At 35.3% G+C, this 12,954-nt stretch overlaps 1 protein-coding gene across 1 annotated transcript; it reads right to left on the reverse strand.

Moving 5' to 3' along the window:
• Window positions 1-2,116: 2,116 nt before the first annotated feature.
• slc14a2 (solute carrier family 14 member 2) lies at window positions 2,117-12,357 on the reverse strand. The gene is made up of 11 exons (XM_058774606.1): window positions 11,929-12,357; window positions 9,533-9,784; window positions 9,345-9,404; window positions 9,035-9,203; window positions 8,313-8,502; window positions 8,096-8,224; window positions 6,972-7,164; window positions 3,034-3,181; window positions 2,811-2,945; window positions 2,657-2,706; window positions 2,117-2,577 (listed from the first exon to the last, which is right to left on the reverse strand). Exons 2-11 carry the CDS (start codon window positions 9,554-9,556, stop codon window positions 2,224-2,226), a joined length of 1,452 nt encoding a protein of 483 aa, XP_058630589.1. The 5' UTR covers window positions 9,557-9,784; window positions 11,929-12,357; the 3' UTR covers window positions 2,117-2,223.
• Window positions 12,358-12,954: the final 597 nt, after the last annotated feature.

Raw genomic sequence — 12,954 nt, forward strand, 5'->3', positions numbered from 1 at the left:
GTCATTTGAACTTTTATGTTATTTTGAAAATGACCACTGTTCCATGCAATAACCTTATTTGGGATCAAATTAGTGTCCTTGTTACATAAGTGCAGCGTATCTGAGATCTTTGGTAGCTCTTGCAGGAGATTTTAATCTTCAGATGGGCACTGTTATCTGATAAAGTAAAGCTCTTTTAATAAGTCTTCCTGGTGCTGCTATTGATGCCACACAATCAACATCACATGATAGGCGGTGTGGTATGCAGGCTGGGAGTTCAGCATCAGGACATGAGCTCTAGGCTACTGTTGGTTATGGTGGGGACTTTCAAGGACACTAGAAAGACTCATTTAAATAGAAATGAAAAGGCTAGAAAGGCTTATTAAACTGAATACCTTTTTATTATCTGCAGTAATGTGATCAGTTAAAGAGTTCTATTTTGTAACAAAATCAGGCATGCTGGTCAGAGGAACATGTTAAAAAAATTACAAAAGAAATTATAATGACCTGTAGAAAATGATTGAGAATCCTATATATAATGTATTATGTAAGTACTGTACGTTTGAACTTTTTCTATTGTATTTTGTGTGCAATATACACACAACTGTTATGTAAACAACTTTAACACTAACAACTTCAGGGGCCTGTACCATGAAGCTGGATTAGCTGGCTAGCCAGGTAAGTTTCAGTTTAGCTTGCACCAACTCTGGGTTTTAGGTACCATGAAAGTAGCTTGGCTTTTAGCTGCGTTCATTGCCATAGTAACTTACACTCCACAGCTAACCTGCTCCGGGGCAGGTTATGTTCAGAGTTAGAGAGCGCAAACTGAAATTGAACCAATCAGATGTGAGCAAACTGACACATGTCTGACACAAAAAAGTCACTCCCCAGTTTATCTTGCTCCAAATTAAAGGTCACTAGTACAAAAAAAAATAAAAAATGGTCTGGCTTTAATGATAATTACATTATTTTATATGATTTATTTAATTATATGATTTATATTATTATTAATCCATTACACACAAGCAATTTTAGTTTAACAGTTATTATACATAATTTATTTTAAATGAATGTTAATAGATAAAGATTGTATATAATATAAGTTGTAGAATCAATAGATAACGCTTTAAAAATGACTGTGACCTTAAATGTTCAAGTCTCTATCGCTGTATATTTCCAACAATATAAACTAACTTAAGTTTCACTTGTGACTGCACTGATAAAGCAAGATAATTTATTTTATTTGTCCTCTTTCATGAACAAGTACTTTTTCATTGTAAATGCATTTAAATTAATCATATTTTTCAATCTCTTAACCTTCAGCAAAACCTTTAACTTTTAACCAAGGCTTGTGATTGGCTGTTCGCCACTGATGTCGCACATTCATGTGCACATGCTCCACAAACTCAGGATCAAAGCCTGAGTTAACAAAGAAAGTTGATGATCAGCATCATGGTACCAATAAAGCCGGTTTGGAGTGGTTTGGTTTTGTCAACTGAATTTGTTCATCTACCATCATGGTACAGGCCCCTGGTCACTTATTCATATGCATTTAAGTTTGAATATATGAAATTATATCAGTCAAGGTTTTCTGACATTTCTAACTTTGAATGCATGTTACCTATATGTCTGTTGAACATGCTTGTTATTATGAAGTGTTCCTACTGTACATTTCTATTTCAATTAATCGACAGTAAAGTTGGGGATATATTCCAAAAACAAATACACATAACTTTTATGTTAAAAAAAATACACATTTATTTAAGTTTATAAAAGTCAAACAATTAGACACAAAGCTGCTACAGACAATGAAAACATTGAAATAGTGCAGGCTATCTGTTCAACACAAAACATTTTCATTTATCAGAAAATGAGTCACATCTGGAAAATAAAAAGTAAACTGCACCATCACATAACAATGCCATGATGGAAAACATCAACAACAAAAAGTATTTGGCATTTTAATTTGGCATACTTGTATCTGCCTCCTTGCCTGGACACTAAAAGTGACTGTGGCTCAACATACTAGAAACTTAACATATTACTAATAAGAAGTGAGGACAGCTGCATATTAAAACAATTTCTACAGAATATAACATGTCTTGTGTAAAAAGTTATATATAATTTTTTTTTTAAATAAATAGGGATAACTTTATAGCACTTTTTATTTTTTTGAAAAAAGCTACTTTTTGTGTGGCATTTTCCTTCAGCAAATAAACATCATGTGAACCATTTAAGGGAAATTTATAATTGAGTTAAATTGGGTTGAATTGCCTCTGCATTCCTATCTGGTCTATTTTGTGTGGTTTCCTCTTGCGGAACATCCACAGTGCAAACATCAAGATGCTCAGGATCTTTCATTTCTATTGCAGCCAATATTTCCTCTTTCCTCTGCTGTGATTCTATATCTTTCTCTTGTTTTTTTCTTTGTTTGTCGATCCTCTCCTCTTTCTTCATCTTCCAGAAGTATATCAGGTTTTTCTCAGGGTAGGTGACTTTAGCAAGAGGCAGTTTATAAATGCTTTTTATCTCAGTGGTGATCAAAAGGAAAGTGAGGGCAGAGAGACAGAAGGGCCAGGTGCATGCTGGTAGTCCAAACTGTTAAAACACAATGTAAAAACCATTTAAAATCACACACATTTTTGTATATTTCTTGTTTTGAGTTTATGATACCTACAGTAGACATCACATTTGCGATGGCCGAGCCGAGATATGCACAGAAGAATGCTACGGGAAAACAAGATTAAGTGATTTGACCAGAACTGTGTAATGATATAGGAAATTCTTATTACATAATCAGGAAGGAGAGAAAATAGCTGATATGAACTTACCACAGGCCACAGCCAGAAGATGTGTCTGCCATGTGAGAGCGTAGAACATCCCACCAATGGCAATGCAGGCCAAAACACAGTTATAACCCCACAGGCCAAAGTAGATGTTCTGGAACGGCGCAGCAAGAGCAAGACCTGAGAGGAACAGTAAAGGCGACTTTCATTAAAAGGCCTAATGCTGATGATATTTATTAAATATTCAAATACTCTTGTGATCTCTTACCTGACACCATACCAACTGCTGATCCAATAGTGGCATGTGCAGATGTTATGGGTGAGGAGATGAACAAGGCGATCATGAATATCCCTCCTGTCCAAGCATTGTCACACCCATATACCTGCCCAATACCCACAGGGATTGAGCGGAAGAGCTGTGAAGAAAACAAAAAATTATTATGATTTTTGTTTTTGAAAATTTTGCATTCATTTGATGGAAAAACACTCCTATTTGAGAATGATTGCTGGATCATGTGACACTGAAAACTGGAGTAAACGCTGCTGAAAATTCAGCTTTTCCATCACAGGAATAGATTTTTAATATAGTTTTAAAAATATATTAAAATAGACAACAGTTCTTTTAAATTGTAATAATATTTCACAATATTACTGTTTTGGTAACACTTTATTTTAAGGACCTATTCTCGCTATTAACTAGTTGCTTATTAGCATGCATATTACTAGCATATTGGCTGTTTATAAGTATTTATAAACCACATATTAATGCCTTAGTCTGCATGACCATATCTTAGATCCCTTAAACATACCCCATTACCTAAACTTAACAACTACCTACTAACTATCAATATGATATAACAAATTTTAATATAACAAACTTTTATAAGATCTAACTTGCCTTATATGACTTTAATCTAGGTGAATTTCTTGCTACGCTGAATTTCAGAGTGACAGTATCTTGTAATAAATCTGCTCTCTTCAGTGTCACGTGTCATCTAGAAGATTCCTAAATAAGAATTGTTGCATAATTGCCTTCTCTTGTTCTGGGAGAGTGGCTGCTAATCAAGATGCAAGTTTGGGGCAGCTTTCCTTTCTGAAATCTGTGATTTTGGGCTTCATTGGGCTTGACAGTAAGCATTCTCACGTGGTTGTCGCGAAGGACAAGTAAATTTGTCATTTATTTGTCCAAGTATAAAAGTTACTTGCCCGGAGAGATAAAAATGTATTTAAATTGAGTTATAAATATAATTATTGTTGTTATACAAAACACATTTAGTTTATTTAGTTAGATTTTTCTTTTTAAATTAGGCTAAATAATGAACAAAATAATAAAGTGTGACAATACTATTATATTTTAAAATAAAAAATTAGTATTACATACAAATACAATTATTTTATAGTAAACTTAAAAATAAAATGCTAATATTCACTTTTTATATATATATATATATATATATATATATATAAAAGTGAATATTAGCATTTTATTTTGTTTAAAATTAAAAATAAGTTTGACAGATGAAAATTCATATATATATATATATATATAAATTTTCATCTGTCAAACTTATTTTTTAATTTTTAATGAGTCAATTAGTATAATAAGACATTTGGGCTGTTACCAAACAAATGAATTCATTATCAAAAAAATTCATCTTTGCAATGCAGCAGAAACACAGAAGCTGCATCTGGAGTGGAATAGATATATTTACCCACTGTTAATGCAGCTCTGAGGGACATGGAATGCTTTAACCTGCAGTTACAAATGAGTAAATAGTGTTTTGATACATAAAACATTGAATACTGATATCTGAAATTATTATAAAAAAAAATTAAAAAATACTGTAAATGTGAAATTAAAACCACCAGTAGGTGGCATCAAGTCACTGATAATAAGCGAGTCATTGCGATTGAACCGAATCATTTAAACGGTTGATTCATTCAGGAATGAAACACCGTCATGTTGCTCAGAGACGCAAAACAGTGCTGTGGCTGTGTTTGGAGTTATTTTTGTTGGTGAAATAGAGCAAAAACAGGCAATATGGTGTCTAAAACGTAAGTCTCTTAATGTTAACTTGTTTATTGAACTGTTATCACATTTGTAATCATGATGATTTTTGAAGCAAAAAAAAAGGCGCTCGATCTTCGTGTGATTATTAACTATATAAAATGATATAAATGATATTTTCTGCCCCCATATCTTGAATTTTCTGATAATTCTTCATGCATTTTAATACTGAAACATGCAGTGAAAGAACGCACTCGCACTAGTCTAACCTACATTACTAGACTTCTTTATGTAATGTATGCATGCGCTCTGTAGGTGTGTTTTGTTTGATTCTTGCAATATAGGCTAACGTTACTCGTTAAAACAACAATTACGAAATTATCGCAAACGATATATATCGCACACCCCTATAACAAAGGCTATATCACAAATAAAGGCAGTCATTATTGTTTTTGGTATTGACTTTTTCCAAGTTACTTGTCCAATTGGGCAAGTAAATTTCTCTTTCACTTGCCCGTCCAAAACATTCACTTGTCCCGGACAAGCGGACAAGCGTTAATGTCGAGCCCTGTGTTAGCTCTTACCATGGGCGTCGCTAGGCCATTTTTAGGGGGGCTTTAGCACCCCTAAATTATTGCTCAGCCCCCCTAAAAATCTTGTGATTCTTTCCCTTTAAATTTCAAATGAAAGCGGCAGCAGACTTCGGCTCCTCCGCATCTTTCTGCGAGTTCTTCAATCCACAGACTGCGGTGGCGCAGAGGAGAGGACAAGGTGTGTGTTTATCGATAGATTGTTATAATATCTACATCTATGCAGTTCTTTGTCATAAATACAGTTTACAAAAAGTCATGGGAGAGCAATCGGTTTCCAATCTACTGTAACGTTTTCGCTGCATTCACCACTCATCACACCACAGCTGTTTCCTTCAGCGAAAGCCCTTAACACATATGAACGCATACTTTATAAAACGATCACGTTATTGCTATTTTCATTTGAAAATTTAGCTTTCAATATAGAACATAATATTACAGTCAGGGGCGCAGATAGGATTTTTTAACTGGGGGGGACCAAGCTGTCAGCAAATTATTTAAACTCAGTTCGTTATTTTGCGTAATTTGGGCTTTAACTAGTGCTCAAGTAGTTACTTTGCGTAATTTGGGCTAATGATTTGCACTAAAAAGCCATTGGGGGATTCTTATTTGAAATCATGGATAAACAACAATGAACAAAGGTAAACAAAGGCCTACCTGATCACCACTAGCAATTCATGATCAGACTGTTATTTGACTAGTATGCCAATCACCCACCAAAACTTCATGTCTTCAGCAAAGTATGTTTTATTTAAACATTTGCTTATCTCAGCATACAAAGTCTATCATTATAGGATACTTACATTGTTTGTTTTTTGAAAAAACGAGGTGATTGTTTTTTGTCTCTTCATTGCCTTTATGTGGCATTTGCAGTCGATTTTTTTCAGTTCAGAAAATCACCGACTCAGCTCAGTCATAAATTGTATATGATCACTATGGTTACCGCTCATACAGGCACGAGGTCCCGCCTTTGTCGCCTCTGATTCGCTAGAAGGGCTCTCTCCGATTGGCTACACTAACGCGACCCCTAAACCTACCCAATAGGAGGAGACCCTTCTAGCCAATCAGAGGCGAAAAAAGGCGGGACCTTCCCCTACCATCCTGGGAAAAAAAGATTCGCGCTCCGGCGTCACGAGAGAGTGTAAACACTGGTTAATCCTCTGTTTTACCGATTTTTGTCGCCTTTCGTAGGGATAGTGAGGGCGGGGGACGGATCGGGTCACTATGAATTTGGGGGGGTCATGTCCCCTCCGTCCCTAGTGCCATCTGCGCGCCTGATTACAGTGCATGTGGCATTAACTACCATACAGTTATGCATAGAAATGATTAAAGACAGTGACCGACAGCATTCAGTCAATGCACTCATTTTAATTGCATATCAGAGTGATTGACAGAGATTGAAACATTGTGTGTGTGTGTTTTGTATTAATTAAAAAAAAAAAAAAAAAATCTTTATTGTTTGAATTGAATTTATGTAGAACGGTTCTACAATTTTTTGTACAAATTTTCAATACATTTTTTTGTAAATATTTATTTTTTATTATTATACCCTCATTGGGGGCTGAGCCCCCCTAAAATGAAAATCCTAGAATCGTCCCTGGCTCTTACCTTAGGATAATCCAGCTCAGACCATGTCAAGTTATGCATGGATGTGCGTGGCTGGAAGAGAACCTGAGGGAAGTGGTGATTGTAGTGGCCTGTAGCCACCATGTGGAGACACACTAGTATGTTAAACGGCAGCGTGAAAACGGGCAGGCCCCACCGACTGTTGATGGAAGCCAAGGCACTGGACACTATGGGACTGGAGAGAAAAAAAACACTATTGGGATTATATAATTCAGCACTGGGCCTAAATTAGTGGTTCATAACTGATAGGAAAAAATGTATTCAGATAATAAAATGCAACTATAATGAATAGGAAATAGGAATAAATATAGGAGGAAATGCTTGACGTTTGCAAAGTATCCATATTGCAAAAAAATTTAAATGACATTTATGATAAACCATTTTTGGTACTGTGTTGGATAACCATTAGATCCAAAGTAAAAGTCTAAAGTAAAAAGCAAAACCAGTTGAAAACCACTGGTCTAAACTATCACTGAACTGTCAAATGTACCTTTTGTAAAATGCCAACCAGCATGACTAACTAATCTTTATGTAAATACAATCAGATTTTCAAGTCATTCTGTCCATACATAACCCCATGAGGCAATTATTTTTTTTTTTGATATTTTTCAGAACATTCCTTTCCATGTGAACTTAAGTAACTCAATCGTATGACCGTCTTTGACTGATGGAACATTCCATGCGAGTATGTCACAGTTTCGAAGAATCTAAATTCCGCACATTTCAATCCTCCCATAAGGCTGGATTACACCGTTTATAAAATTTGAGCATATTTTAAAACATGAGTCATCATAATCTCGCCGATTTTGAAAAAGGTTACAGAGAAAAACTGGGCATCAAACTCACACAACACCAGACTCTCTAGCCGTTCTAAACACAACAAACTCGTGCAGAAATGTGGCTCATTGATAGATGTGTGACAAATGAAAAGAATGTGTTCAAAAATCAGTTTAAAATATCAAACATGTTTGATATCCATCAATTGAATGGATTCATACTCTACATTTTCTGTGAATTCAATCCGCATTGACTCATCAAGACTGAAAATGTCCTTTTTTTTTTGATACAAATCCAAATTAGCAATGAATGAACAGAGGTGAACTCACCATGCCATTGACATGAAAATGTTGGGAAGCAGCAGCCACCAATACCAATCTCCTGCATTCGAGAAAACCGCCATCAGGAGACCAACCAAGATGCCGTTATATCCATACAGGCCGTTCGCAATTGCACCTCTGAAGGAAATACAGTGTAATACTGAAACCTCGCTCAAACATTTAGAGCAGCAAAATGTAAATGCACTACAGGTCACCAACTAAATACCTGTTCTGACCAAGGATGAGGGCAGAAATTGTAGCAAACAGAGTGCCAACAAAACCATTGAGTGCCCACCATCGGTTCTGCAGGATCAGTCCAGCAAAGATGATCAGTCCGCTGAGAGGGTTGTTCACAAACATCACCTGAGCAGCTCCCCGCAGCACCCAGTCCAGAATCTGGAGAAGGATAAATTGCCCTGAACAGGGTAAACATGTGAGAGAACATGGTCGGTACAAAGAAAATCTCCATAGAGGTTCGCATAGAAGTTTGAATACAAAACTGTATTTACATTACGTAATAATGTTACTGCTACTAATCTGCATATCTGTGTGTGTGTTTTGTATCACACTATATGTCAACAGAATGCATATATTAATTTTAGTCAGAGCGTGTTGTTTTTCAGTCGGGTGTGGATCACTCATTATCCAACTTCTGCAAACAAAGTATCAGTACGTGGACTAAAAACAAGTGGTGAGTAAATCAACTAAATGAGCACATCTAACACATTCCCACTGCTTTACAGGTACCAGAACAGTTTTAGAATTATACAAGTGTTGAAGCATCTCATCTTTGTAGTAAAAGAAACAGAAATGTTTAGCTGGGTTACAGAACGAGGCTTTTGCCTGCTTGAATATGATTTCCTTTCTAAACATGTTCACTGCTGAATTAATGTTCTTGTTTTCTAAATTTGGCTCTCCCATAAGGTCTAATCTAGCTCACACTTGTACCTTTCATCCATTCACCGAATGCGGGCATGTCTCCAGCAATGTAAGAGACCCATTGCATGAGCTTTGCTTTAAACTTCAGAGGTGAATTTGGCCTCTCAGGTCCCTGCGGCTGCTGTTTCTTCTGCTCTGTAGTTTCACGGACTGGATTCGCCATGAGTGGTTGCAGCTCCTGTAAATGTTTGCAGGTGATATAATAATGGTACTGATCAAAAACAGGCTTGGGGCTGATGTTGTTTGCAGGGTGTGTTTGCGTTCCTCTGGCACGAACATGATTTTCCTTTTCAAAAGACAAAAACAGGAAACATCTCACCTTTGTGTTTTGAGCGCTGGGATACTGTGAAGTAGAAGTTCTGCAGAGATGTGGGCCACCCTTCAAATGAAGAATGATATTATTTATTAATTATTTAATTCTGTATTTATTACACTTTATTAACATTAAGCATGTTTAGATACCATTTTGCTAAATTAGATTGAGAGAGAAAGAAGGAGCAGATGTACCTTAGTCAGTTGTGTTCCAGGCATATATGAAGCCAGTTACAGAAGCAGAGGTCCAATAAAGCCGCAGCTCTGATGGTTTTATAGTGCTGGGCTGCATGCGTTGCTCCACCTCTATTCATGCAGCGCTGATGCAAATGAGCGATAAAGCTTCCTCTCATTTCCTCTGCATTCCTTTGGCGTACAGTTCGGTCCTTTCCGAGTTGTTTGAGCAGGGTTCTGTCACTAATTAAGCTTTCCTTTCACTCTGATTGGCTGTTAAAAACCATAAAGCTTCAAAGTTATGAGAAATGCATCGGGTCTGATCAATATAAAGTGTTGATACTTTTCATAGGCCATTCCTGAATAACTAAAACAACGTTTAAAAAGCTGATCACACCAATATGGATTAACTCAATACTTGAGGCAAATCACAGCTTGCCAATCATCTGATTCAGAAAAAACAAAACAAAAGAACCTTTGTTGTTCAGACCACCGGCAGGTCTGTTCATAAGTGCATTTGTGAGACGTAACTGTGTCAAACAGGAGATGTGCAACTCGGCTCTCTTCAGATTTGAGGTACCCTTTTTTAAAGAAGTCTCTTATGCTCATGAAGTCTGCATTTATTTGATCAAAATACAGTAAGAAACCTTTATCAAGATATATTTTAAAATGTCATTTTAACTTTTTTATTTAATTTTATGTAACTTTAAGTATTCCTGTGATGGTAAAGCTGAATTTTCAGCAGCCATTACTGAAGTCTCATGATCCTTCAGAAATCATTCTAATATGCAGATTTGCTGTAAAATAGTTGTGTTGCTTAATATTATTGTGTAAACTGTAATATATATGTATTTATTTTTAGGATTCTTTGTTAGAAAGTTCAAAATAACAATAGTTATTTTAAATAGTAAAGTCATTGTCACAAAATATTTCTGCCGAATAAAAGTGTTAATTTCTTAAAAATAAATAAAATCTTATTGACACTGATCTTTTGAACAGCAGTGTATCTGATTCTTTAAGAGCTATATCTGAAACACATCTGATACTAATTTGATACTAATTAATCTACCTACCTACCTATTTATCTTAGCATAGAAATTGATTTGCATCAGAGTGATTTACTCGCATTATAGAGGGTTGACGCACCAGGTTGTTGTTGTTTTATTGTTTTTTTACTTTATGTATCATACAAGGCATTTTAAGGACAAGTTAAGTGTGTTTATATTATATTGCAAACCAGGTCTATAGCAAATAGTGGATTAATTTCCCTCAATTTACTCGTTTACATTCATTCAGATCATCATCTTGAAATCTGAACTCAGTTTTTCTGTGGTTTCACTGAAAACAGGATGAGGAATTGCAAAATGGTATGTGCTATTGCAAATAAATGTCTAGCTAAATGTTGCATAAATCTAAATCACAGCAGGAAATACAAATGTGTGACAAAACAGTAATAGTAACTGAGCAAAAGGAATCTACCTGATTTCCTTATAGTCACTATACTAACTCAAACTGTTAGTATAGCACTCTTAGCTAGCATGTGATACGACTTTCTATTTTTGCCATAATCTCAGATGGGAAGTCTAGCGGGTCAAACGGATGTTTTACTGAAATTGTTGTGTAACATTTCTCTCATTCACTAAAAATGTACAAAATATTTGTCTCGTTTTAGGCATTCACTCTTCATTCATTCATGTTTTTTTAAGCTAGTATAGACTAAAAAACATTTGCATTAGCGTTGGGTGCTATTTACACTAGGTGAAAATAGCAATATTTTCTTTGCACGAAGTGTAAATAGTAGTTCATTTATTTGCACTTGGTGTGAAATGCTATTTATACTTGGTGCAAGCAGTGGCAGATAATACATACCTGGTACATTGTAAAACAGTATGCAATAACAATATCAAATTTTTACTTTTATTTGAAGTAAATTATTTCTGACCTGATAAGCAATGGGAAAAGGTCTGGACAGTTAACAGTTCTTTCATATTATTTGCCATTCAACAGTATTTTTTTAACAGTTAGCTTTCAGAGAGATGCCTCACAGGCCAACAAGCCAGTTTTTTTGTGTTTTTTTTAACATCATGTATCAAACTGCAAGACATTTCAAGTACAAGTTAAACGTGTTTATGTTATATTGTAAACCAGGCCTATTGATACTGCAAATAACTGATTAATTTCCCTTAATTTACTTTTTGACATTCATTCAGATCATCTTCTTGAAATCTTAAATCCGATTTACTGCAGTCTCACTGAAAAACAGGACGAGGAATAGCTACTGCAAATTAATGTCAAAGTAACAGCACGCATACAGCTAAACATTAGCTAATTTATACTCTGAGCCGAGAAGAATGGGATCGGAAAATATTGATTTGGGTTGGTTGTCTAAGGTGAAGTTTTCTTTAAAATGTACTTACCCTCAGGCCATCCAAGATGTAGACGAGTTTGTTTCATCAACGGAACAGATTTTATGAAATTGCTCATTAATGCTTTTTGACTTCAAAGTGTCGTTTCTGGACAAAATACCAGTCCATAATCCATGACACTTCCTCCAGTAAAAAAAAATAAATAAAAATTGTCCATCCTCTCTTGTCCTCTCACATCAAAAATCCACCAACATTGTTTAGAACTGTTTTAGACTGTTTTAACTCATAAACAGTGCTTGACCTTTGTATCGACTTCTCTCCTGATTCAGACAAAACAACTTTTTTTCACTGGAGAAAGCAATATTATGGATAGAGGAGTACTTTAAATAGTCTTGATGGATTCGTTTATTAAACACACAGCTTTTCAATTCACAAGACACAATTGTGGATTACTTGTGCATTACTGTGACGTTTTTATCAGCTGTTTGGACTGTTTCACTGCAGTGGATCGATCCTTAGGTGAGCAAGTGATCTAATGCATTTTCAGCAAACTTTCATTTTTGGGTGAACTATGCCTTTAAGTATGTCTTGCTCAACCAGTCAATTTTGGATGGAGCTTGTGTAAATAACTTTTGTCAACAAGACTATTTACACAGTGCAAATAGAAACTCTGATTAAGAAAACACGACTGAGTGAATACAGATGAATCGAGACAATTAATAAAGTAGCTGAATCAGCTTTATCATATTCAGACATTTAGTAAATCAACATCAAGTTGACGTTTTGTTATGCACGTATAGTATATAAAACCATATTATATTTTATTCAGAAGAGGTGTCCCACTGTAAAATGTTGGAGATCTGAGGTTTTGGGTCGCATTAAAATTTCTCCCATGTGTGTATCTGTCTAGTATTGTATTTAAAAACAAAATGACCTACTCATTCTATGCTCTCTGATAACAATTTAGATTAAAGGCATTTTGACTATTATTTAAATTAAAGTGTATAATGACACACAGGCATTTTAACTTGTTAAGAACAGGCCCAGAGTATTTTTTCCATCTTTAAATGACTTTTT

This window comes from Onychostoma macrolepis, chromosome 05 (genome assembly GCF_012432095.1).
Source record: "Onychostoma macrolepis isolate SWU-2019 chromosome 05, ASM1243209v1, whole genome shotgun sequence".
In the NCBI taxonomy this organism is placed as follows: domain Eukaryota; kingdom Metazoa; phylum Chordata; class Actinopteri; order Cypriniformes; family Cyprinidae; genus Onychostoma; species Onychostoma macrolepis.